The sequence below is a fragment of the Orbicella franksi genome, chromosome 1, assembly GCF_964199315.1.
Source record: "Orbicella franksi chromosome 1, jaOrbFran1.1, whole genome shotgun sequence".
Classification (NCBI taxonomy): Eukaryota; Metazoa; Cnidaria; class Anthozoa; order Scleractinia; family Merulinidae; genus Orbicella; species Orbicella franksi.
In genome coordinates, this window is record NC_138145.1 from 33,689,153 (window position 1) to 33,716,001 (window position 26,849).

Consider the following 26,849-nt stretch of genomic DNA (forward strand, 5'->3'; position numbering starts at 1 on the left):
CACTTGTATTTTATTACAAGTGACTGGGTTGACTATTCAGTTCATGTGGGAACAGACAACTCAGACTCACAAGTTACATTATAGATCAAACAGATAAAAGACTCACCTTTTCGCCAAATATGGTGCTATAGAACAGCACACATGGGTATAGTTCTAAAGCATCAAGGCCTTCAAAAGCAACTTGAGGTTCCTAATACATAAAAAATTCTCAACTATTTTAAGTAATGGTAAGAAATACCTAATAATAATTTTATATGCATGTGAATGAAACTATAGCAGCATAACATTCCATATCTTCTCAATTTTAAAATGATGGGCCCTGAACAATTGCTGGTTCAAACACTGGGCTTACAAGCTAAGGTCAAGTTTAAATTAAAAAACTCTGTATTTCTTTGAGGTACTGGTATCTATTTGAAGTCTGGCATATATTTGAATCTGACTACATTTATACATGTGATTGGTTCACATAAATCAAAAGGTAACATTATAATTTCATGGTAAACAAGAGGGACTATTCTCATTCCCAAAGCTGTCTGTCCCTCTTAGCTTCCATGGTGGGGCCTTGAATTTTAGCACAAGTAAAAGGTGACTCAGGAGACACAATTTCACTGGCTAGATTCTTGGACTAAGACTTTTCTTAAATTTAAAGCTAGTTTTGATCTCAAAAACTCTCCACTGGTTGATCTCTGACTGCAGGGTGTCCAGCAGCACGGTTGTTCAGAAAAATAGGAAAATAGGGGAACTCACAATATTAACAAAATAGGAAAAGTGGGAACTTTCTTTCTAAAACAGAAGAAATAATTACTGTTCCTAACATTTTTGTTAATTTAAACACCAAAGTCATGACACCGGTTGCTTTATACTACATCTACAACTGAAACACCTGCAGCTATGAATCCATTTTCAATTTTGTAACCCATGCTAGCTAATCAGCCAAATCAAAGAGCTCTTAGAGCCTACTTCTGAATGCAAAGGCCTTTGCCTGATTCAGTTCTTACTGAATGAAATTCAAAAACTGAGATGAAATGTACCGGTATTCCTTGCCGGGTGAAAATTTGTGGCCTGACCAAGTGAGATTATGGCGCGATTTGCGTCATACAGTGTCATGTTATTTTTGTGGCGAGAACTGAGCAAGAAAAAGCAAGACCGGGATTTTGTCTCTCTAGTACCACTGGATGAGACATTTGTTTGGCCTGTTTGTTGCCAATATGGCTTAAACTAACCTAACTAATTAGGTCTCTGCTGTTTTTCATTTGGGCGTTACTCGGAGAAGTGTTTCACTCAACTTTATAGACTGAGCTTTCTATGGAGATGCTCTACAGCGTCTTTTATCTGATGAAGCTAAAACCTCAGAAGGAAAGCATATGACTATGGCACATGAAAACCAAGAATAGCAGCGGTCAGTGTAAAATGGGTTCATGACATTAATTTTGTACATTTGCCGTTCTCTTTTCGGTCTCTCCACCTTTCTTGCTTCACACATGTTTATGGGGGACACTTCATACTGTGTTATTAGGGCCTGGCTGTTTGATGAGAACTGTTTGTAAGTACAGTCTGTTGCTTCTTATCACGGGTATAATATTTGAGATATTTATCTTAATCCAATTTTTCTTCAGAGACTGCCTAGCTTTACTTCGAGAAAGAATGCCGAATTTCCAGTCAATTCCTGTCGATCACCTGAGTAGGTGTTAGCACGCTTGGTGGAAGGAGTATATCCAGTCAGCAATTTAGTGTTCGTTTGTTCTACGATCCTGGATAATTATTTCTCAACACATTTGCTGACAACTGAAAACCACAAGCTGAACACCTGGAAGAGGCTACACAATGACAAGAAAAGAGTCTTACCAAGAATTCTCCAGTTTTGAACTAATAATAATAATATTATATCTTTTAACCATACATGTAATTATGCTAACAAAACCTAAAAATACCATTATTTTACCATGCCATTCTTTCCAAAAGCCAAAGTCTTTGCATCCATATCCAGAACACAAGAGATGCAGTCACCCTGGGTGAACCCAGACAGAGTAAGAGGTGTTTCTCCATCATGGTACAGATTTCCACTGTACGCACGATACAACCACATGTCAGTAGTTGAACGATGATTATCATCATGGACTGGGTAACGAGCAACTCCAATGCATGTTCCCTCATTGCCACAGTTTTCTTTATCTACATGGAACTGAAATAGGATTTATTTTATTGTTTTTTCACCTGATTCAGAAACGAAGTTAAAAAACGTCTTGCATGCTTCAAAACATAATGTTTAGGCTATAATTTTTTCTTAAGCCTTGGTACTGGTATTAGATTAGAATCCCAAATGACTATCACACATTGCCATAACACCATTACATGTAAATTACATGAAGTGGTTCAGTTTTACCCTTAACACATTATATTTTCCTTTGTTCTGTTGCATGGTAATACATGTATATGTGACCGTGAACGGGAAAACGTACCTTAATGCTTATCTGTTAAACCGTCGCTAACGGACGGATAGCTAACGGATAGTTAATGGCCTTCACAACATTCTAACGTTTTGTCCTAACGTTCTAACGGTTATCTAATTGTGCCTAACGGATGATCAAAGTGTTCTAACGCTCTCTCCTAACATTCTAACGGCTAACTAAGTATGCCTAACGGATGAAGAACACGTTCTAACGGTTGCACAATTTGTTCTAACGGATGACTGAAGCCGTTTAACGGTTGTCTAACGGCCTACATCTAAGGACGTTTAACGGTTGTCTAACGGTTTACATCTAAGGACTTTTAACGAACAAACAGCATAGCTTTCAGTCCAATGTTAAAAACTCATAACCGTGCCAATCCATTATCAGTCTTAAACTCATGATTTCTAAAAAAAACGAATCACAAAGGGCCTATTTCATCAGTCGTCGATGGGACAAACATTTAAAAAATTACTTCCACGGTGAGCATTGGAAGCAAAACTCAGTGATATAAACTATCACTTCCTCATCGAGACAGACAAACTCAGAATTCGAGTCCTTTATTATCGTGTGGGACGCGAAACGTCGCTAAACTGGCGTGTAAACAATTTAACTCGCCAGTCGAGCAGGGTGAACATTTTTTATCGTTTTACTCAATTGGATTTGTCGCTTGTACTTATTTTTACGCAATGACTTTGTGTAGAGTTTTCTTAAAAGTGACTGCTTTCTCCAGCTGTGGATTCGCGAAAGATTACGCTTTCTTGCCAGAGCATGCGAAAAGCGGTACCTTCTGAAGTCATGAAGGTAGTCTCAAAACAACGGGCGTTTTGTTGGCGCTGGTTTCATCAGATAAAGTTGTTTTTGTCACATACATGTAGTTAAATTGGTTTCTTCTGATTAAGAGTCAGACAACAGTCTATCAAAATATTTATCGAACTTTCCGCCGGAATATGGCCGTTTCTCATAACAACTTTACGCAAATTTTTGAACCCGCACTTTGTGACATTGACACACGAGCACAAGTTCTTGACACGTGATCAGTGTTTACCTCGCAGAACATCTTTATTTATCGAATGGCCATTTTGGTTGAGTTTTCTCCGTGTTTGGTTTGTTCGTTTATGGCATTCGTAAGGTATTTTGAACTTTCTTTTGTCCACGACTTACAGTAGCAAATTACAAGCTCTCGAAACAACCGGACTTTGCCGAATAAATAAAACAGTTCATATAATGCCGATCATTGTTATGATTTCACATGTCGTTTCTGTTTTCGAAAGCGGCAAACGTGTTTTGTTTTGGATCGTGTATAATAATTATAGTATGAAGGCTTTATTGAACTTCATTTGAGTTGTATTTATCAATCATCAGGGCATCAAAATATAATAAACACCAAACTTCTCGTCGAAAGATAGCTATCTCATGATTGTTTTGAACTAAATGGAAGCCAAGAGCTGCTCTCGTTTCACACTGTGTTAGGCTACGTACCACATGCTACTTCAACGCGTGTCATGCCATTCTAATGGAATCGTTACCTGTTTAACGTATGCTAGTTTATTCTAACGGATCCTAACGGCTTCTCTAGCCATGCTAACGGATACAGAGTTTTTGCTAACGGTTATGCTGTCCCGTCTAATGGTCTGATGCTAACGGCTAACGGATACATGTCTCTTGCTAACGGTTGCACTCTCCGTTCTAACGGCCTGATGCTAACGTCTAACGGTTGGGCTAACGCCCCTAACATTTTTAAGAAAACTTTCTAACGGATGACTAACGGATGCTTAACGCTTTTGCCTGTATAACGGATAAACGTTAAGGTACGTTTTCCCGTTCACGGTCACATATTAGAATGTGTATGAGTCAAAGGAATATACCAAATCGCACCAAGGGTAATATTCATGCAAAACAGATCCAGTGTCTGAAAGTTAAGAGTTTAAGTTAAGTATTTCTTCCTTTAAAGCAGAAAGGTGAAATTAATTAATGTTTTCTGATTATAGTGATCCTTATCAAATGCTAAGTTTTGCTCTGGGGGCGAAAGTGATCATCAACAATTCTTTCACCTTTCTCTCAAAAATGATGGCAACTGAAGGAATGTCAATCACTAGCTGGTACGTTTTAACGAGCAGTTAAGCTGTTCGATAAAACAGCAAAGCTTGTTTGGTTGCTTGCGGAGAAGAAAAAAAAAGTAAAAGGCAGAAATATATTGTAATTATGTGAAGTGAGTACCCATAATTGAAGGGGTGAGCACAAAACCATGCTAAGTGAGGATTTGGGTGAAAAAAAAAATTTCACCACAGGGCTTGAATTTTTGCATGTGGTCTTCAATGTAATAGAAAAACGCGGCCCTGTATTTTTGTCACTGGTTTTTGCTTCGTTTTCGAGTTATAACGTATGCAAAAATAATTGGCTTTCCCTAGCCATGTCTTTAGGAGTTTATTTATTGAATAGCAAACAGGCAGACTGTTTATAGTGTATGAGGTCAACATCAAATCTCACAGCATATATAGAGCGGAAATCTGGGAACAGATTATTTACATCGGTTCTTGTGACATGAACACAACACGTGAATTGATCGAGCGTCAAACGAAATACATCGAGATGTGCCGCATTAGAGCTCTGTCAACTAATATCTTAAGCATTGTTTTAAAGTACCTTGTATGCCTGCCTGGTGGTTGAGAGGCATCATAAAGTCTTGATAAACCCGTAAGTCATCAGTACGTTTTAAAGAATCAAAATGTGTTCTGAAACTTTGAAGGCAGCTGATATACCATAATCGTGTTATTGGCATTCGAAGTCAGATCGAGCCAGGCAGCAAAGTCCAAGAGCAGTTCTTGCCCAAGAAAAATACCCTCTGGTGAATCGTGGCCCAATTGCCAAGCATTGCTAGCGTCAAAGTTTGGAAAGCGAGAACTGGTTTTAGACATAAAATTTGTCTTGTATCAACTGCCATGTTTCCCCGTGCATGAGGTGTAAAGACCCTTCCCGGCATGTATTTCGATCACATTCTGCAGACGTTTCTCAAACTGGTAACTAGACTGTTTGAACATAATATTGGCCAACAAGTAACAATCGAATGTAACATAGATCTGTGATCCAGGTTGCATTGATTTTATTTCAAATCGGCATGATTTGTAGTGTTTTAAGCTTCTGGGATCAGCAGACATGCAGATGTATGGAGACCCGTATGTTGCGCAGAAGGGTTAATCTGTTAATCTGTCAGCCCTATTTATAGAGCGTTTTCACGTGAAATCAACATTATTGAGCTTATACGTTGCATGAAATTAGCATTTTGCTGTTTTCTAAGTGAAACTAACATCCTTGCCATCAAGCGTTAACATGAAATCAACATTTTAACCTATTTAGACCTGAAATCAACATCATTGAGCTTATGCGCTGCAAAATCGACATTTTGTTGGTTTCTAGGTGAAACCAACATCCTTGCCATTACGCGTTAATGTGAAATCAACATTTCAACCTATTTAGACCTGAAATCAACATCATTGAGCTTATACGCTGTGTGAAATCGACATTTTGCTGATGTCTAAGTGAAACCAACATCCTTGCCGTCACACGTTAACGTGAAATCAACATTTTAACCTATTTAGACCTGAAATCAACGTCATTGAGCTTGTGCATTGCGTAAAATCGACATTTTGTTGGTTTCTAGGTGAAACCAACATCCTTACCGTCACGCATTAACATGAAATCAACATTTTAACCTATTTAGACCTGAAATCAACATCATTGAGTTTATGCACTGCGTGAAATCGACATTTTGCTGGTTTCTAGGTGAAACCAACATCCTTGCCATCACGCGTTAACGTGAAATCAACATTTAAACCTTTTTTGGCCTAAACTCAACATTTTTGAGCTTATACGTTGCGTGAAATTGACATTTTGCTGCTTTGAAATCAAAGTCCTTGCGGTCGTAGCAGGCCGATCCTTTGTTATGATATACCGAGGCAAGACTTTGACTTATAACAAAGGCTTGGCTTGGCTATTGTAACAAAGCATCGGCTCTGTTTATCATAACAAAGGCCTGGCTTTGTTTATTTGAAGGTCTCAGCGGGAAAAGGGCGCTAGGTATTTTAATCAAAAGTGAACTTTGTTGAAAACACTCCAAATTTTGCATGCAGTTTTGTTTAGGGATGTTTAGCAATGTCCCATAGTTTTTCCGCTAAGCTTTGCTTCGTTTTCGAGATATTGCATATGCAAAAAAACCACTCGGTTTTCCTAGCGGCGTCTTCATAAATGAAGCAAAAACCAGCCGGAAAAATACAGGACCACGTTTTTCTATTACATTGAAGACCACATGCAAAAATTCAAGCCCTTTCGCAAAAATTATTTTTACACTCAAATCGTCACTTAGCATGGTTTTGCACTCACCCCTTCAATTCATTTATTAACAAAGTAAAAAAAAAACACACACACTACGAGAGGGAATTCCTCTAGTGTAGTGATTGAAATATACTGACTGACCATAACTTAGCATGATCCCACAAAGATCACAATATTTCCTGGAGCACTCATGCTGTGCGCATCATCTCAACAAGGTCAAAACAACTGTCTGCAGCTGTTGGCAGCTCTGAAACATTGCTGCTTGTCTAAACTTAGCCTACTGCCAAACGTCCCCAAGGGTTTCAATAATAGCCGGGTAGCGGGTAGCTATTCACAAATAACTAAGACCAATAATTTCCTCGCAGCTAAGGATTCTCTTCAAGAAATTTGGCAAAATAAGTCTTATGTTATCAGTAAAGAAAAAGAGCGGTACAAGAAAAAAACTTTCTAGTGCTAACCCAGCCTTTCGGACCACGAAAGATGAAGGAAAGTGTAACCTAACGAGCGAGAACAATCGCTTCAATACAAAGTGAAAAAATGTGCCAGGCACTTCAGCTGAAATTGAGAGGAAACTGGGACTAAGCATGAATAATAATAGCTGCCAAAAGGCAATTGTCTCTAACCGCCCAGCCATGGGCCGAACGTGGTTCATGTTCTACCCGTGGGTTTTTTTTTTTTTAATCCGTGTGGCCATGGGTCCAGCACGGTTCTAGGTTTACACCAGGTTTATTATTTTTTTTTTTTGTCAGTGACCAGACCCAAACTTCCTCTCAGCCAAATTTTGAATCACACAACCTGTGATGTTTATTCACCAAAAGCTGTTGAAACATTAATACATGGACAATGTTACGGATCTTGTTTTCTTTATTGTGTGTAACATATTTTCTTTTGGTTTTATCGAAGCGTTGGATTCGAAGGGAAATAATAAATACGCTAAAAACACTAAAAATGGGTATTACGTCAGCCAGGGAATGCACTGGCATTGCAGCTTTCATTTTCGCTACCTGACAAATAAGATCGTGTTTACTTTGCAAGTTTATTTCTGCAGAAGTGACGGTCATTAATTTATTTGCAATTTTGCAAGTATTTCTTGTGGGTTAAGGCAAATGAAGCAAATTCTTTGGCTGTTTCATCGCAGTGAGTTTAGTGGTCGGAGAGAAAATTAAATATTTGCAAGCCAAGCAAACAACGTGTCAGAATGTGCAAGGATTATGTCATTGGTAGGGAAAAAACAACCTTACTAAAGATACTGTGGATAACGGAGTTCTTGAATTATGTGACTTGTGAGACTTAACTTTGCTAGCCCTATATTCATGGAAAAAACCAATTAAATTCAATCATGACTTCTAAGAAAGCAAGCTGTTGTTAATAGTGTTATTATCGTATCATTCATGCCTATACATATCCCGAAGAAAGTTCTTAAAGACCATTACGTCCTCTTTCCTGGCCGACACTTTTGCGGGAAAAAAATTAAAAACCCAGCGCTCGTCAAAAATATGTTTTTTCACCAGAAATTCAGCTCGGAACATATATAAATTTGTATTCGTTTGAATCATCGATGAAATTTTTGCTTTGGGGTCAACAAAAATCTTAGATTACAAAGTCACACTGAACCCACACTTTGCAAAAAAATCTCTTCAAAACCCTGACTTCGAAGCAATATATCACTTTAGCATTAATAGCTATCTCACATCGGCAGTAGTAAAATCTATTCCTTAACAATCCAGCTTCATCATATTAAAATTTCAACGAAATTGAACAAAGCCAGAACTAAATATAATTACTTTTTTTTTGTCACCTCCCTTCACTGCTTAAGTCAACAAAGGAAGTGACAGTCACCCATAGCAACTGAAACACACGAACATAACACGCACCCACGTTTCGGTCAAAAAAATCTAGGATTATTGCCTGAGAGCTAAAAATTGAATAGGAACATCTTTTTCAAACTTTTCTTTAGTAATTTAGACGAAAAAATGACCTCGGCGGGCTCCAAATGAGAACGAAACGAAAAACAGAACGAGACAGTGCGAAGATCCGTTAATTTATTCAATTTGTTCACCATGTGGCCTTCATTACATTCAAGTTAAAAAAAAGCTTACTTCTGGATAATTTCAGCCTTACAAGCCAGCAACTGGTCCCAAATTATTTTCTGTATCCTTACAAATGTCCTGACTTCCATCTCTGAAAGATTTGGCTGCAACTTTTGAGCAAATAAACATTTCGCTGACGGCAACCACCATTACGGTGGCTTGCATACTAATTCCCTAACTTTAAAAACTCTCCCAAGGGGGGGATATCACGAAAAGAGCTGGAAAAATGGCCGGATATAGGGTAATTTTCTCAGCTTCCGGTGTGCCAAATTTGCCGGAAATAGGTTCAAAACCGATTTTTGTTTTTTCATTTTTTTTTTCCTTCGGGTCACTCATGATCCCATATTATGACATGTGTCGGAAGTAATTACGTCATCGTAGATTACACAACAGCTACGACTGATGGTGCAATAATACAGGTTGTGTTGATCAAGTGATGTGGTGTCTACAGTAATCAATGAATCATCAAGGACTGCTTAGGAATGTGCACTGCATTGCGACTGTAGTGCTACCAAAACAGTTAACTCTTAAAATCACGGTTGAAAGATCTAAAAGATCTTCTTGTTAGCATATTTCACTCCAGCGTCAAAACAAAAGAGGTCAAAGAAGAATGATTCTTTGCAAGGTTAGTTGAGTATATTGAAAGGGACACATTTCCGTGTTTAAACTTTAATATTATGCTTCTTTTCGTGGTGAAATATGATGTATCAATCACAAATCAATTTGCATACAAAGAATTAAAATACCACATGTTATCAACCTTGTCTTTCTAATTGATTGACTTCTAGGAACAACAAAGCAACATAAAAATAGGCCTCAAAATGCAGGAAAATGCATCTGCGAGAGTCTAGAATTTCAAAATTTGCCGGGGGAGCATGCCCCTGGACCCCCCTAGTTGGGAAGACCCAGAGGGCCTTCCAAGAAACTACCCGCCTCTTTTTCTAAACTACCCTCATGTGCCAAAACTTATTGAAACCCCTGGTCCCTCAAGTCTAACTACAGTTATTTATCGAGGCTGCCAATATACACATTTCAGTACAACTTTTTATAGTAGCTACCTTCCATTCATAGCATCCTGACCTGATGCCAAGTCCAGCCAGTCCATACCCTCTCCTTGCACTACTGTGAACAACTGTGACACCATTCTCCACACTGCAGGCTTGTAACTTGTCAGTATCAAACATGACATCATTAACAGGCACTTGGTCCACATTTGCTGTAAATCCTGAGTTGCTTTCATCGTGAAGTACATAAGGGAAAGGTGGAATGTTCCATGTGTAATCACCAATGTTCTGGAAGAGCTGCTTAGTAATCTGATTATAAGAGAGAGGATAGCATGACACGTATAAAGAAGGACAATACATTCATGTATTTCTATCTTTTTGGAAATTCATAAATTATCATAATGGTATAGTATTGTTCAACCAGAGGACCCAGTTGATGGCAAGCTTTTGTCTGCACAAGCAGACTGTACCCACAGTTTTTGTCCTGAGCTGGCTTTACAAAATGATTGTGCTATTAATACATGTATGCATATGTCAATGTACATCCATGAAGATTGAATTTGGAGTGATGACCTGTGATGTCTAGTAAGAAAATCTGTATCCAATGGGAAACCATTATACTCACTGTTCCAATTAAGATGTCATCTTCACATGCTGGAAGAACAAACGTCAATAAATGAAAAGTCAGCATTCTTGTCCGCAGACTGAAGTGAGAAAATTCCTTTTTCTCACTAGGAAATGAAACAACAGCCATAAATAACCCCAGCCAATCTCTGGAGACAAGCTTCTGCTGTGCTGCTTTATTGACTGCAACTCTGCGCAGGAATTTCATGAAGTAACAAAGTGCTCCTTCGTGTTGTTTATGTTTGTGTGATCTTTCACCCTGTCTTTGCTCAAGGACAGACTCGGAAGCATTTTCAGATATTTCCAATAAGATTAACTTGCTGGCATTCTCCAACAGTAACTTTAGTTGCTCATACAGCAAATCAATAACACTTTGAATGATGTGATCACTCAGCTTATCAGCAAACATCCTAATGAGAAAAGAAAAGTATAAATCATTGACAACTGCTTTGAAAAAAGATACAAAAGGCATCATTCTAAAATGGAAAAAATAAATTGAAACCAGGATTTTAGCTAGATGGGTGTCCAGCTGTCCTGTGGATGCCCACTTCTGAAAGAAAGTTGTTTTATTTAACAAGTTGCTTTAAAAATTGTTCGTTTAAGCAAACTCTTGGCACATTTTGGATACCCACTTTTCACATCATCGCTAAAAGCGTGATTGATATCAACGTAAATGAACAATGCACATTGCAGATTCCATGTCAGTATACATAAATTATTCATGTGGTTACATGTATGTGACAACTACATCAATCCTTGTCCTTAGGCAAACAAGAGTCCAAAGCCTTTTCAACATTACAGACAAACACACTCATACAGTAGATCACTTGTGGTCTGCAAAGGAGAGTGCTCTTGGAGTGACAGTTACATCACAAGACCATGACTTAAGGAATGCAAATTGATGAACATTCAAACAGATGAAATGACTTTGAACCTGCCAGTCACCTACGCAAGAATCATTTACATTCTCATAGCTGGCACATAATCTGCACAACCCAATCTTTTCACAAGAAAAGAATCCTAGAAGACATAATGATTCAACAATGGCAACCAGCTTAAACAAACAAATTCACTGTTACATGGCAAAACTGTTCCCATCAGGAATTACCTAACGGATATACATGGTGTAACTTATGCAAGTAGCCGACAGCTTTTACTTGTCCTGAAGATGACATGACGTTTAAAGGTTTGGTTTTCCACTTTTTCACTATTTTAAACCTTTTTAGCCTTGTAAACATTAGTTTTAAATCAACAAAGTTTGTAATTCTATTGTTTGAGAATGTGCCAGGAGATCTCACCATCTACACACAAGTGACTTGTGTGTAAATAAATGCCATGAACTTGCTGGCTCTCTTGGCTGTCACTTTGTCAAAGATGGTCTAGGAAAAGATATAAAGTAAAGGACAACAAACTGACCCAGCTGTTACTGCGATTATCTGCAGAAGTCTCCAACAGGCAACTTGTAAGACAACAGACAGTTGTGTAGTGTTGTCAACTTGTGTTTTGTGATAAGGACTAGGCTGAATGGCCAACAGGCTTTCCTGGCACATGTTGAACATGGTCATATGAAGTTGTGAGGTAACAGCCAGAGCAACATCTGATGGTTGGTACTTGTTACTTAAAGCAAAAACTGCCAGCAGTTGCTGACGTTCACGTGCACCTAAAACAAATCACATTTAACACATGTACATAAGGGCATGTAATACAGACACAAGAAATGTTATATTATTACTGAATGCACTTTCATAAGTTAAAAGAATAGGTCTCCTTTGGCTAATTGCTTTGAATGAACAGGTCTTTCTATTGGAAGGATTTTAGACCTACAACCAAGCAGGCAGGTAGATGGATGGATGGGCAGAAACATTAAAGTGCCACTAACCCCCCCCCCCCAATTTTTTTTTCACTAATATAAATTTCCTTTTTCTCCTGATCACCACGGCGAAAAAATTATTGTTGTAGCTATTTTTGTTAATTTTCTATGAATTTTTAAAGTTTGTAAATTTGCCCTTTTCCATGTTCACGACCGAGGAATAGCAGAGAATGGGACGAGTTGGCTTTTGACGTCACTTCGGGAGTAACAATATTTTGTTTCTGAGAAGAATACATGTATATGTGAACATGCGACAGTGTGTGTCAAAATCATTGCAGAATGCAAGGAATATATGTTGTTGGAGGCTGTAGCAATACAGGATGCATGGAATAGAGTATTCCTCTTCATTCAATACCTCTATCTCAATGAAACTCTACCAGAACCGAGAAAAAGAGCAAAGAAGCGGGCTGATTTGTGTGAAGCTAAAGCCGGGGAGCCACTGAGGATTTCTTTGATCTCGGTTCGCTGCTACTGTAAAAACCTAGAGATTTTCATGGCCTGTATATTCTTCTCTATCTCTAATGGAAAGCTTGAAATTGTCAAGGTACTTAATTAGACACGAATTTGGGATAAGCTGGAAGCCATCTGACTATTTTGAGCGCAAACAATCCTCCAAGTCCCAGACAAAACTATAGGTGATGAAATTACACGATAAATTAAACGCATTGTGTTTTGAAATAGAGACTTGTCTAAACGTTCTACAATGACACGAAGAAGATTGTTGAGGCTTCGAACTGGTGAACTAGCTATGTATTTGTTGATTTTATAAAAAAAATAGGTGCTCAGTGAGCACATGAATCCACGACCCTAGGTAAGTAGATTAGGAATCTCTGCAGGACCTGGGTTCAATTCAACGTCTCCAGATAACAAAAGATACTTTTCTGACAAGAGGTAATTCTTGTTATCAAACTGAACTCGGATAAAAATTCTGGATAACATTTATAATTTCTACCAGAAGACCAACACTTTTCTTGTTCAAATTTTGTTTAAAAAAAATCAAGTAAAAAAGACTCTTCTTCACGAGCAAGCTTGACAATCCATAGTTCACAACTGGTATCCACAGTGAATAAAACAGACGAAACAGTAACACTCTTCATCAAGAAATATTGAATTCTGCCTCTTACTTTTTTGCGTTTAACTGATTTTAAAACTTCATGTGGTAATCTACTGTAGATGTTTCTCTGTCTCTTTTCCCACATGCAGCAACTGATAAGTATACTGATTAAAGGGGTGATGTAGCAGCTCTCGTAAGGTCTCACATGAATGGCTTGCTACCCTTTGAGAGAACAATAGAACAAACAACAGAAACAATGCCCCTAGCCCTAAAACAATAACAGCTGCTAACAATGAAGGGAATTACAAGCTTACAAGAGCTGCTACACTTCTGGATTAAAGATTAAAGATTTACTCTTACATCAGTGTACCTTGCCTTAAGTGTAACACTGGAAAGATTGTCCTTCACTCCGAGTATTTGCAGAAAAAATACTAGCTACATAACGACCAGGCATAGCTTCTGCAGATGTGTTTTCCATGGTCATTATTTTGTCAACTAAAGCTTTTTGTTTGTTCTCTACTAGGAGAGTCATATCTCCTTAAGAGGAACTCTCAGGTAATCTCGGTGGAATTGACTGCGTTGTGCTCTGACTGCATCATCCTTCAAAAGGGATGCGTACTCCCTCGAAAGGGCTGCACAATCCCTTGAAAAGGTTGAATTATCCCTTAAAAGGGCTGAATAATCTCTCAAAAGGGCTGAATAATCCCTTGAAAGGGTTGAATAATCCCTCGAAAGGGATTCGAGTTTCCTTGAGAAGAATGGAGAATAATGAATGACCGCGAACAGTGAATTCATGATTTCTGTGCCATTTGAGTTGCACAGTGATGTAACCGGCCTGATTGCAGATTCTGTTCCACATTGCAAAATATTGTTTTATAATTTGAGTCCATGGCATTAATGTCCTCTTCATCACAAGCAACATTAGGGACCTTTATACGATGCAAGGACGGGAAGGCCAAGAAGGGAACGGCAGTGGACGCGGGAAACTTTCACGTGCTGCGTCACCAATTTTCGTATAGGAAGGCGACGTCAATAACTCTAGCTTCATAAAAGCTTTTCATAAAACCAGTGACATCCCTTTGAGATAGTATAGAAATATTATCCAGTTAAGCTTAAATGATAGTGAACAGACAACACAGAACTTACTCTTGTTTATATATGTAAAGCAAACCTTCCTGATCATGATCTGTTAGTATTTAATATTGAAAGAATCCAGAATTTCCGTGTGAAGAATTTATGTGGACGATCTTTGTATTGACCTGGTTCAGATAGTTTTTTGTCAGCAGAGCGTTTTAAAATCGATCCTGCCTTAGCTGAAACAAATATCTATAATAAAACAAACATTACGTTGAGTTCCGGGTTGTATGAAAACATGAAATAAACATCAATTTGCAAATGTGCATATTATTTGCTCGATAGCTGCTTTGAAGGCACGTAACAATCGTATTTGCAATCAAAACCTTTCAGAAAGCATTCAAAATGATGCAAGATCATTCGAGAACAATGTTTTGGCACATTCGCTGATAGCTGTACCTGGTTATAGAAAACTTTGTCTACTCACCAATTCATGTCACTTTGAAGAGCATGGGAAAATGAGTCTACAAAGTCAGACGTAGGGTCAGTGGTTAGAGATCGTAGTCATTGAGAATGCTCCGTAATGCTGTGCTTCTGCTAGTAAATTCGCATTTTTTTTCTCCTTTTTTTAGACAAGCAACTCCCTCTAACGAACATTGGCAGGTTTGACTAACTGAAAGTCTACCGACAAATCGATCGTGACTAATCTTCACTTATTTTGTTCCTCTCAATCGTACAGACAGTCATTCAGGCATTAATAGGGTAACGATCTTCACACATCTGAAGTTTGATTAAGTATGAATATTCTTTTGTTACACTGAAATGGACACGCTTGATTACATAGAATCTACGGCCTTTCAGCCGTAGATTCAAAAACACACGCACACCGGAGGCCGCCTGTAATCTGGCCATGTTTCTCAATGGCCATTCTGAATACAGAATTGTTTTGTTCTTTGAGCTTCGTCTTTGAGGAACAAAATACATCTAAATTACAAACTTAGAATGGATCAAGCATTTATAAATATAATATGAGGAAAGTGAAACAACGATTAAGATTCGACCCTATAGCTACCGACGGAGATTGTTGTGGTGAAAGAAGAATGTGCTTGTGAGTCAACCAAAACACAAACTAATAAGTCAAGGACTCCCAGATTATTAGCGTGCGTAAAATGGACATTTCATTCAAAATAACAGTGAAGTAGAAATGTATTCATTTAACTGAAAGTATATGGAACCTATCTTCACGATCTTGTTGAAGGATTTTCCATGATTTCACTAGTACGGAATATGCAAATTTGCATAGCTTGTGTTCGTACACAGTAATTGAACATGCATATACTACAGTCAGTCGACAATAACGAAGCAAAAAGTTACCTCACCTTCAAATATTGTTTGCCGACATCTCTGCATATCTCTTATGTTAAAACTATTTTCAATCATTGATCTGGAGAAGTAGGCAGGAGTGGAGTACTTGTATTTCGGGGGTAATTAATATTTGAATGTAAAATGTGTTTTGACACTCTGAAATTTGCACGCTCCGTAAAGTTAAATTACCAACTCTTCGTGTTCATTGACATCTTTGTAACTCTTTAAGAGCTGTAAGCTAACTCTTCAGTCAGTGTTTGTACCTTTATAACCCAAATGGACCAGCAAATCGACGATCCCGGCCTAAATATAATTATACAACGTAGCGATCTCGACTGGCGACCCGCACTTCAAAATGGAAACAAATATGCAGCTAGACTCCGAATTGTAATGCTAGATGATACAGTTCTTTCACTTACAGTTCTTTCACTTACAGTTCTTGTCCAGTTTTGATAAAATATGTGTATGAATCACAAATAACCCGAAAATGTTTTGACTGCCCTCAAAGCTCAGTCAAAAGTCTCTGGAGTGTTTTAGCCCGGTTCCTGAAGTGACGTCACTAATAGCCCAACCCAGATCCCACTTTGCGCAGTCGTGAACATAGAAATTACATGTTTAAACGCCTGTAGAAACGCAGGGATTTTATCAATCAAGATAACTTTTTTCACTGAAGTAATCAGGGAAACTAGTAGATTTTATTAAAGGAAAAAAATATTTTGGGGTTAGTGGCACTTTAAACAACTGGGGAATGCTAATAACATAAACATTAAGAGGAATTTTACTTAACTTTTGAATAGATATTAACAGGATTGTATGCTCTATTCTGCATTAATTTCACATCATCAATCACCCCCAGTAGTAAGTCTTCTCATTAAATTGAGACAAGTGAAAACTTACCCACCCTACCCCTTATCCCATTTATTTTTGCATTTGACCCCAATGTAAACTCTGATGCACATGGGAATGCTTGCTAAACATGCTTACTAACATACGTCCAACAAAATACAACACATAAGAACCTTTTCCACATGTTGGATGATTTGCCCTCTCCAGGATTGCAGCAAGACTTTGGTACAGGTAATGGACTGCTTCCTGAATTTCATCTTGGAGCTTTCTGCTGGTGGCTTTTATGTCATCCTATTTGGACATTCATACAATGAAATTAATAGACCATCTCTTAGCTTGTACATCAGTAAAAGAGCAATAAAAGCTAAATTGTACATGCAATAAATACCAGAACAAAAACAGTTTCAACACCATTGAGGTATGTAAACCTGGTAATGAAGAAGAAGACATCCTTCAATTTCCCCTTGTGAAGAGGATCGCACAACCTCTGGACCAAGGGTACCAAGTAATAGCTGCAACTGAGCTGACAATAAGAGGGACTGCAGATTGAGAGGAGAACCATAACCACTGTCTGACACTGCAGCACAGGAAGGATCCTTGCCACTGTGAAGAAGTGCAAGGATTTGCTTTAGAGCAGTCAGTCTCACCTACAGGAAAAAGCATACCTTCACTTGACACTTAATTAACAGTGTTTTCAAAAACCTGACATTTCAAAGCTAAGACTTAAAAAGTTTAATAATTATCACAAATGTACTACACAGGGTGGTCAGAAAGTTTTAATTCACCTGTAGGCTTGATCTTCATACCCGTGACAAATGTGTTACCAATTTATTGATGAATTGTATCAACAGGCAAGTTCACCCATAACATCAAGGGCCGATCAAACATACTCAAATACTTATAGGATAATTTTATTTTCATAGGATTTAATTTTTCAAGAAAAATTCAGTTAAGTTCGAAATGAAATCACAAATAACTCTTCAAGTTGTTCAGTCCTGCAGTCAGAGTGCTCCATCCACATTGCCCTTGAGAACAGAGAGTTACTTTCAGGGGGACCATTACTTTCGGGGTTCAATAGGAAGGTCATATAGCTGTCATATATTTATATATGATTACATATTCGTAAAAGTAGAACCAGCATAACTGAACTGCCCAGAAAGGATATACACAACTTCATGCTACAGTACTCACCAAATAACATTATCTTGTACAAACAAATTGACAGGTCTCTTGTGAACAAGCAAATATCTGCTAGAATTTACCTCCAATTGAATTTATTTTCTACACAAGACGGAAACGAAGTTTCACCTTAATTTATTTTACCATATTTCCATTTTCTTTCAAAAGGAACAAAAGACCTGCTTCTCTTCAAGATGCCAATGCAGGAGGCAATTTTTTTGGAAATATGTTCAATTACTGCATTAACATCTAAAAACAAAATTACTGCATTAACATCTAGAGGAAAATATGAATGATGATCTAACTAAAATAACTGAATGGTTCACGGCATATAAACTCACTCTTAATAAGTCAAAGACTGAGTTTATGTTGATTGGTTCAAAGCAAAGGTTAAATACTTTTAATAGACTCCAGTCTTTTACTATCAACAGTAATTCTATTAAACAAGTAGAATTTACGAAATCTGTTGGAGTATACATAGATGAAAACATTTAAACATGACTGTTTAAACATTATTTATCAAAGTGTTTCAAACACGTTTCAAACATGACTGTTTGAAACATGTTTGATTTATTGTTTAAACCCTCTGTTGTTTTCTACAAACGATTGTCCCATTTCAAATGAATTTATTAACTGAAACCTTCTATAAGCTTGTTGTATTACTACTGCAAATGGTTTCTTTACGAGTAATCATATCAGTTTGTTTTTCTTCTTGGCGTTTTTAACAGTCCTCTCATTGGTGCTATTGAAAATTCTATCCAGCAAGTTTTGATTAGCGAATAAATGTAGGAAAAAGTAGTGTGAAGTGAAGTCATTGCATAAAATATTTTTATGTATGAAAAGTAATTGTAGAATGGGAATGTGGCGAAATTATAAAGTTTCAGCAACGTAAATCAATGGCACATCAATTCTTATGGATCAACCAGAATAGATTATAAACTAACTTTGTTGAAGGAATCAGTCTAAAAGCCTAAATTTTTCAAATTGTATGCTTTATGTGAAACCATTAATTTGATTTTACTCATGAATTTGTCCGCCATATTAATGTACTAAAAGGTTTTGTGTCCACTGATAGATTTTCAATGCAAATAGACACCTCAGGGATTGACACCCATGCAACGACATGGCACAGAATATATGTGGATATGCATGGATATGCACAAAACAGTAAACCTTGAAGACCCGCAATTTTTTTTTATTCTTATTTTTTCACGTTTCTCGTTTTCTTTCTCCTCTATCAAGTCTATTGCGGTGAGGAAAAGCTGACTGAGGGTTACCTAAAGCCTGGTTTTCATTAGTGACGTGAGCATGAGCATAAGCACAAGCACAAGCACAACCACATTGCTGTCGGTTTTTCTTGAAGCAGAAAAATACTGCCATTCCTCCTATTAAAAATCAAAGAATCAGAGCAAGCAAGAAGAGCATTGCACATCAGTGCACAAACAGAGTTGAAATTGCAAAGACAGAAGGTTAGGCCCTGTCCAAACAGGAAATGTTTAGTGACCAAAGCCGCTCGCTGCTCACATGTCATGCTACCAGTCACACTCGTGTGCTCAGTTGTTTTGCGTTCTTCCCCATGGATTTTTGACCAAAAGAGAGACTGCTGATTATTATATTTCAAACCAAATTGTTAGGTGGTTTTCATCAACATGTTTAAACGCTTGTGGCATGCCAATATGTACACGATGCAAAGGGTAAGTGAGAAAAATATTTTTTTAGTTTGTCAAACAGACATTTATTTTTTTGCTACGGGTAATTTTTTTTGAGTGTGGAATAACTTATAAACAAATTGGCCTTACTTATTAAAGCTTATATCTGGATACCAAGTTCATTTGAACGAAACCTTTTACTTGAATGAAGAAAACTTTTCTGCTCATATTTGTAATATCAAGTTTGTCATCAGTCCCATTTTGTTGACAGTTGATATTCAACACCTCTGGTCATGAATCACTGAATTTGGCCTGCGAGTATGCAAATACTCAACATCTGGTCAGCCCTTCTGAAGGTCTTTAGTTAAAATACAGAGAGAAAATTTTTCTTCCAGAGGCATATTTTTAAAACAAGATATTGCTGACCATGTAGTGCCGGGTTACCAATGATAAAAACATATATGGCCCACGATGTATACAACGTGTAAACAAAAGCACATGCTGTGACTTCCGGAGAGGACAACACCGCTTTCATGTCCAAAATAACATTAATTTTTTTCTGAGTTGCATTTTCTGAGGACTATACAATGTAATTATCCTTAAACATGTTACAGTCTCCGGCATAAAAAAGGTGTGCAAAGCGGTAATTGTCTCGAACTCATGTCCAATTTTTATTTCTCTTCAAAAAAGTTGAAAAATTCATTGAACACCCACTTTAAGTAAAGAAGGCTATCAAACAGTCACAAGACAGACAGCAAGTGCCAGACAGTATTTAGAAACATGTTTGAAAACAGTTTCAAACATTTTTTTAAAAACTGTTTCAAACACATGTGAAAAGTGTTTGAAACAGTTTTTTTGAAAACCATTACAAACATGTTTGAAGTAATAAATTATATCAAATACGATAGACCGTGTTTGACCACATTTCCAAACACCGAGAAGAGAGTTGAAAATACAACGTGTAGTGGAGTATTCTTGACAAACTCTGAGGTGTTTGGAAATGTGGTTAAACACTGTCTTGAGTGTTTGATATATCTTCTCAATCAAAACTAAAACTAAGGAGAAAACGGAAAAATGAAATTGTAGAAATCTGAGCTAACTAAGATCAGATAATTGAAGATGCTAGTGGAAAACCCTCCTAAGTGACTATTTAGGTCAAAAAATTTTTTTCAACAAAAGTGCCCGATTTTTTGCATATGGCTTTCAATTTACTTACCTAACAATGCCTTGCTGTTTTTTTGCCAGTTTGCTTTTCGTTTTCAAGAAAATCGAAGCCAAAATATCCAAGAGTCGTGGAATGGTGTGCAATGAAGCGAAAAAAAAGAAATCATTATGTAAATTTGCCATTCTCTGTTAGCATGTGTTATGTGGCGCAAGTGATTAAAGCGCATGCATGTGATGAAATACAGTATAGGACGTCGGTTCAAATCCTCAATTTTTCCCGGTTTTTTTTTTTTCGCTCTTCGTTTTATTATATTTTTGTTAACAAGAAAAACCTATTTGTTGATTTAAACCGCTGAACAATGGCAGTCAGATCCGCTGGTTCAACGCTGGATTCGACATTTTTTCCTTCACTTGACAACCGTCACGGACAGATTTTATTTTAATTGATTGAAACGATCTTCTGCAAATTGTTGCTCTGGTTCGTCATCAAGCTCTGTTTGAAACGATCATCGAGTTTGCAATCGCTTCACTGAATGGCGTGAAAACACACACGCATGCCACGCGGACAAATTCTTTTACGTACACAAAATTTCATTGCAAATGGATCATTAGCACTCGTAGCTCAGTCGGTAAGGCACAAGGTTGTTGAGATATTGCTAGTCAGATTCGCTGGTTCAACACTGACAAAGACACTTTTCCTACACTTGACAACCCGTCTTGGACGGCTTTTCTTTTTTTTCCTTTTATTGCTGATTATTTTTAGTTGGAAATCGAAGTCTGATTCGCCCAGCCAAGAAAACCAACAACTGAAACAAGCAAAGCACAGTACACAGTTGAGCCAGCGCGGTTACCGGACTCATATAAAGAGGCCCCAAGTCACTTAATACTGCTTAATAACATTCCGAGTGTATCGGAAGATTCGCCCATTTATCGATGCCGCGGTTGATAAACTTTTCAAGGTCTCTTTTTAAAGCGAAGTTTGAGCGTTTGAACGTGCAGTGTTTTCAAAAAGTGAATATCAGCGACCCAGTTGTTCGAGCCGATACGAGTATTGCTTTTATGGAAGGCCGTCATGTCGTCTCCTTCGCACATGCGATAAAAGCGCTGCGCATTGCGAACATTAATATTTTGTCGTCCGACCGCTTTGACACAACATCAGCCCCTTTTTTTCCTGTTAATTTCTCTCCTTTTTGAAACCAAAACATTAAAATAGGTCGTACTATCGATGCTGCTAGTGCTAAAATAAACCGCTAAGTTCGCATCGAAATACACCTTCCATTAGTAAAGTAGTGTCTGTATCGAAAGATTCGCCCAATTAAATCAGCGACCGCTAGATACAAGTATATATTATGTTTACAAAATTAATGCTCTTTGATCATGTTTGGATAAACTAACATTTTGTCGAGAGACCGGTTTGACACAACCGGTCAGCTCCCTTTTTTCTCTGTTAATTTACGAGTCGACTGGGGTGTCTCGGAAAATATTGCCATTGTAGTCACGGTCATGATTTCCTTTGTTTAAACTTGATGGATTATTGATGAGTTTGAAAAAACCATTTGAAACATATTTGAAAACCGTTTAAATGACGTTTAAATGTGTTTTTTGAAAATTACCATAAGCCCCCTTTTCATATGGAGGGTCACGTCTGGTGGCAGATCCCTAGAAAATTTTGAAAAATTGAAGAGTCTTAGGTGTGTTTTCCGTGATTTCCAGCTGATAAATGTATCGACTGGACTTGAATGATAATGCATTGTTTTCATTGCCAAAAACCTAAAACAGATTGAAACTGAAGTTGCCTCTGCCCCTACTAAACTCATCAGTTGTGTTTCACACAAAAACTTAGCAAAGATTGTTGCATGGCAAAGGTTTTTTAAATAAACAATTGTGGTCACTGTAAAGGCAATTGTGAAACAACATGTACATGTACTGGTTCACAAGTCGCGCCTCAGAAGGAATGGTTCTTGCTGGTTACACAAAGTTCCTTTCAGTGAAATCGGTTCATTAACACATGTCTTGCTATACAAGGAAGTAAATGGGAAGAGTGCCTGGTATTCACCTATATGTATGAAGTATCCAAAGGAGACTAAAGCAAAAAAAGGTAATGGTGAGATGGTCTGTTCGAAAAGCATTTCCAGAATCACTTTAGGAATCAAGTGAATTTGTTCGAACTATTATAAAATTACCGACTGCAAATCAACAAGACTATACTTTATTTATTTAATATTAATATTTTTCTTCCTGAAAAGTGGCCATTCCCTGAACGGCCAGACAGCCACCTGGCTAAAAGCCTGCACAAGGGTCTATTAATATAAAAAGTATGAGTAAAATTGATTTTTGGCTGTGTCGGCGATTTTGATGATCATATCTGATTTTTACTGACATTTTCCTCTAAGATATCAAATGTTAAAGCATTTAACAAAAAAAATAAGGAGTAACATAATTTAACGTTTGGATGTATACAACATCATGATGAAGAAAAAAACTGTTGAATGTCAAAGTTGTTAAAAGAGTTTAGTTATGTGCATGATATTTTATGCTAATGGCATGGCTTTGTGCAAATCAAGTCTGATTGCACAATCAATGATGGTTTGAGATCTTGTATAAACAACATTTTGTAAATAAGGTAGTCTAGTTTAGTAAAACACTCTTTGAGGACCGAAAAATTGTCACGCACACAGGAATGCCACTTAATGGTATTCATAACTCAACTCTTTTAACAACTTTGACATTCAACGATTTTTAGTCTTTATAATGATGCTGGATACATCAAAATGTTGAATAATGTTACTCCCTATACATGTATTTCCTATTAAATACTTAACTCCTTTTTTAGTGCACATGATAAAATGGACATACACAATGTTAACAATATTTTTTACGATTTTCTTTGTAAATAAGCGGACAAACACATCAATTTATAATTTATGTAATGCATCAATGAGCAAGAGCAGACAATTTGACAATGTTATGACAAAATTCAGATCAATAACAGGACAGATGCACGAAAAACTGATGTCAATTTGTTAAGTGTACACTATGTACATATGTCACAACAAAGACAACAACATGAATACTAACCTGGCCTCTTAACTGTTGGTTTCCCATAGCAGCCACCACAGTAGGTGGAGATGTACATGCCTGAGTACTATGTTCATTGTCCTTATTAGGCATTTCATCCTGACATGGACTAGTGCAAAAACTTTTCATACCCTCAGTGAGAAAATCTACAACACTTGTTGCCATGAACTTGACAAGGGAGGCCTTCTCATTTGTCTTTCTGGATCTCTGTTGCATGGCAAATTTCTCTCTGCTTCTACGCATGTACCTCAGAAATTCCTTCATTGAATCAATTCTTGGTAGTTCTCCTAGCAAAACACAAAACACAAAAAACAGTTGTCTACCAGTACACAGAATTAATGATGTTCATGTGAAATGTTTCTTGACATCCTTACTGCACACGTAACTCATGTCCAATGTCAAACTAACCCCATGAATGGACAATACAAGCTAAAGGAAAACTAGTGAGACAATCTCGGATAGTGCAGAGTGCAATTTACGGCTCTGATGCAGTAGTCACACAGGTCCTCACCCCTGCTGTTCTCTCCCTTGGTAGTCAACTAGGCCTTTTCCCCTTTGCAGAATATGAGCAGACAAAAACTTGATAAGACATAATCTTAGTAGTGTGTGTGTTTCATGCTTGTGTTTTGCCCAAAAAGAACTTACAATTACCGTTTGTCAAGACGGTTTTAAATTTATTGTGGTATTTTATCCTGAGTTTTGTTCATTTTAACCCATTGACGTCTGTGCCGCCTGTAACTGCCCATGCGAAAAACTCCATTTCCCTGTGCCGCCCGTAATTGCCCGAAAAAAAAAGCACATGGGGACAATTGCCTTTCCTACCCCCCCCCCCCCGAACACTTTTTGGTTCTCCTATTTGTCTATTGTTCTTGAGGACAAATAAACCAATCAGAATGGACTTTCTGAGCATATTTTTAGAGGACTTTAGGGGTCCTAGAAAGACGGTTTTTCTTCTTAAAATCGCGTGCTCGAAAAGTGCAGGTAATCATGGCGCGTTGCGGACCAAATCTAAAAACTTCCAAGGTCTTGTTTTCATTCCTAACACAGATAAATTACTGACTTGGGCTTTAAAATAGAAAGGAAAAATATAAATCAATGTTTAGGTGGCCTCAGAATGGAGGATCAAGGAGTACAGAGTCCTCAAAACTTTCTGGTGAAGTAGTTTTTTCCTACAACGACCACGAAAACATTAAGATCGGAGTGCTTTCAAGTAAGTTTTGACAACATATCGCAGATTTAAAGCAGCTTTTCGGACTTAAGGTCATTCCTCACATTTGCATCGCGCATCCTTACTGTGCATAATTTATGACATCATTAGCGTACGCTCGTGCACGCACGTATTGAAAACATGACGGATTTGCCTTCTTGATATTGAGCTCTGTCAGTTGAAGAATGGCTCTAGCTCACCAACGAGCACGGGCACCCCAATTTTTTTTCCAGTCATTGTAATCAACTAATCATAAGCTTTGCGTGAGAAAGGACTGATCTAATTTCTATTGCTGAATATTGAATAAATAAGAAAAATGGCAGATACGCTGTGGTCTTTTCTATTTTGCAGTCAGTAACCACGTCAAGAAATTTGGTTCAAATTTTTAATCAAGGATTTAGCTTTCTGTCTGAATCAAACTTAAAATGTTTATTTGTGTCCGACACAATGTATTGACCGTAGTTTAATGCATGTTCTCATGAGTCTGGGCTCACAAAATTTTTACAATTACTGGGAATGCGTTCTAATAATAAGCATTAAATAATGCCAAAATGGGGCATTTTTCAATGCCTCACTGCTCCTTAATGAGCATGGGCATCCCCCTTTTTTATTTCAAAATTGAAGTTATCATAGGACAAATATTCTGTGGACAAAGTTTGAAAAAAAATCTATTGTCACTTTTATTTCAGAGGAATTACCTTAAGAAACAAAAATGGTAATGTACATTACTACTTCGAAGTTGAATTCAACTTTTGGAATGATTGGTAAAGCCACAGGCATTAAAATGACTGCAAAGGCGGTTGGCAAAATCTCAAGCTTTCGCGTTAGCGTGAAGAATAATTTAAACATGCGATTCATGCAGTGAAACACGTCTTGCTTTTAAATAGGTTTCTTCACCTCAGCTTGAATGAAAATTTATTGTTATTGAACTTCCTTTCGCATTTCTTTCATTTGGTTACCTGTATTTGGGAATTTTAGGTTTTAAAAGTGAACAGTAATTTGCACGCTGGATTTCTGCATATTTAATTTACAGCAACCTGCAGGCCCTTTGTTTATTTAGTTTATTCGCTTCGTTCAAATATTTTTTTGAGTCTTATTCAGCTACTTCAGAACCGCTGAGAAAAGAACTAAATGGTCGCTAATTAACACAGTTGAAATACGACTGATCTCAAAATAATTCACTTGTTTTTGTTGTCTTTTGATTTACGGCGAAGAAATTACTCGATTTCTGGTTTTTAGATTGAGTTTTACATGAGTTTTTCACTTTTATTTTTCATTGTTTTCTCAAATGTTAGCCGTTATAGTACAGGAGTGAAATTCTGTTGTATTTGGTTTCGTTTTTTTGTCCTCCAAAGTCAATAATTAACTCATTTTCGCAAAGTCAATTTTCTCAGCTTCTGTGGGACATTTTGTCGTGCGGTGAAGAAATAATGTAATTTCTTGTTTTCTCATCAGTTTTACACATCAGGTTGAGTTCTTTTTGTTAATGTTTTTTTAATATTTTGACCCTTCATTTATTCAACTTTAAATAAACGACATCTTGAAACCTAATCTTGTGTCTGTGGTTACTGCACAAATGTTTATTTTTGTGCTTTCCCTCGCCCTGAAATATTCCAAAAAATGTCAGGAAATTAGGGGTGGGTCGCGGGCAATTTCATTCAGGCGTCAATGGGTTAAATTCAATAATGGGTAGAAGTAGCAAATGTGACAATTTTACTTTTCACGCCGACATTTGTAATTTGATACTTTTTCCACGAAAATATAAGAAAGCTGTGGAATGCTGGAGATAATGGAATATAAAGATTAAATATCTGCTGAAAAGTCGAAGAGGAACGATTTTGTTTCATTCAAAATGTAAATTTTCAT

General features: G+C 37.3%; 1 protein-coding gene across 6 annotated transcripts in view; it reads right to left on the bottom strand.

The window, feature by feature from the left end:
• Nucleotides 1-26,849, bottom strand: part of LOC145479127 (putative E3 ubiquitin-protein ligase HERC1) — a 304,004-nt gene that overhangs the window by 135,000 nt on the left and 142,155 nt on the right. For all 6 annotated transcript variants that reach the window (XM_081457396.1, XM_081457404.1, XM_081457389.1 and 3 more), the window contains exons 25-32: nucleotides 23,777-24,063; nucleotides 17,135-17,353; nucleotides 16,880-16,997; nucleotides 11,914-12,157; nucleotides 10,499-10,907; nucleotides 9,928-10,182; nucleotides 1,943-2,182; nucleotides 107-190 (exon numbers count right to left, since the gene is read on the bottom strand). In XM_081457396.1, coding sequence (XP_081313522.1) covers nucleotides 107-190; nucleotides 1,943-2,182; nucleotides 9,928-10,182; nucleotides 10,499-10,907; nucleotides 11,914-12,157; nucleotides 16,880-16,997; nucleotides 17,135-17,353; nucleotides 23,777-24,063 — 1,856 coding nt within the window. The remainder of the gene's footprint in view (nucleotides 1-106; nucleotides 191-1,942; nucleotides 2,183-9,927; nucleotides 10,183-10,498; nucleotides 10,908-11,913; nucleotides 12,158-16,879; nucleotides 16,998-17,134; nucleotides 17,354-23,776; nucleotides 24,064-26,849) is intronic.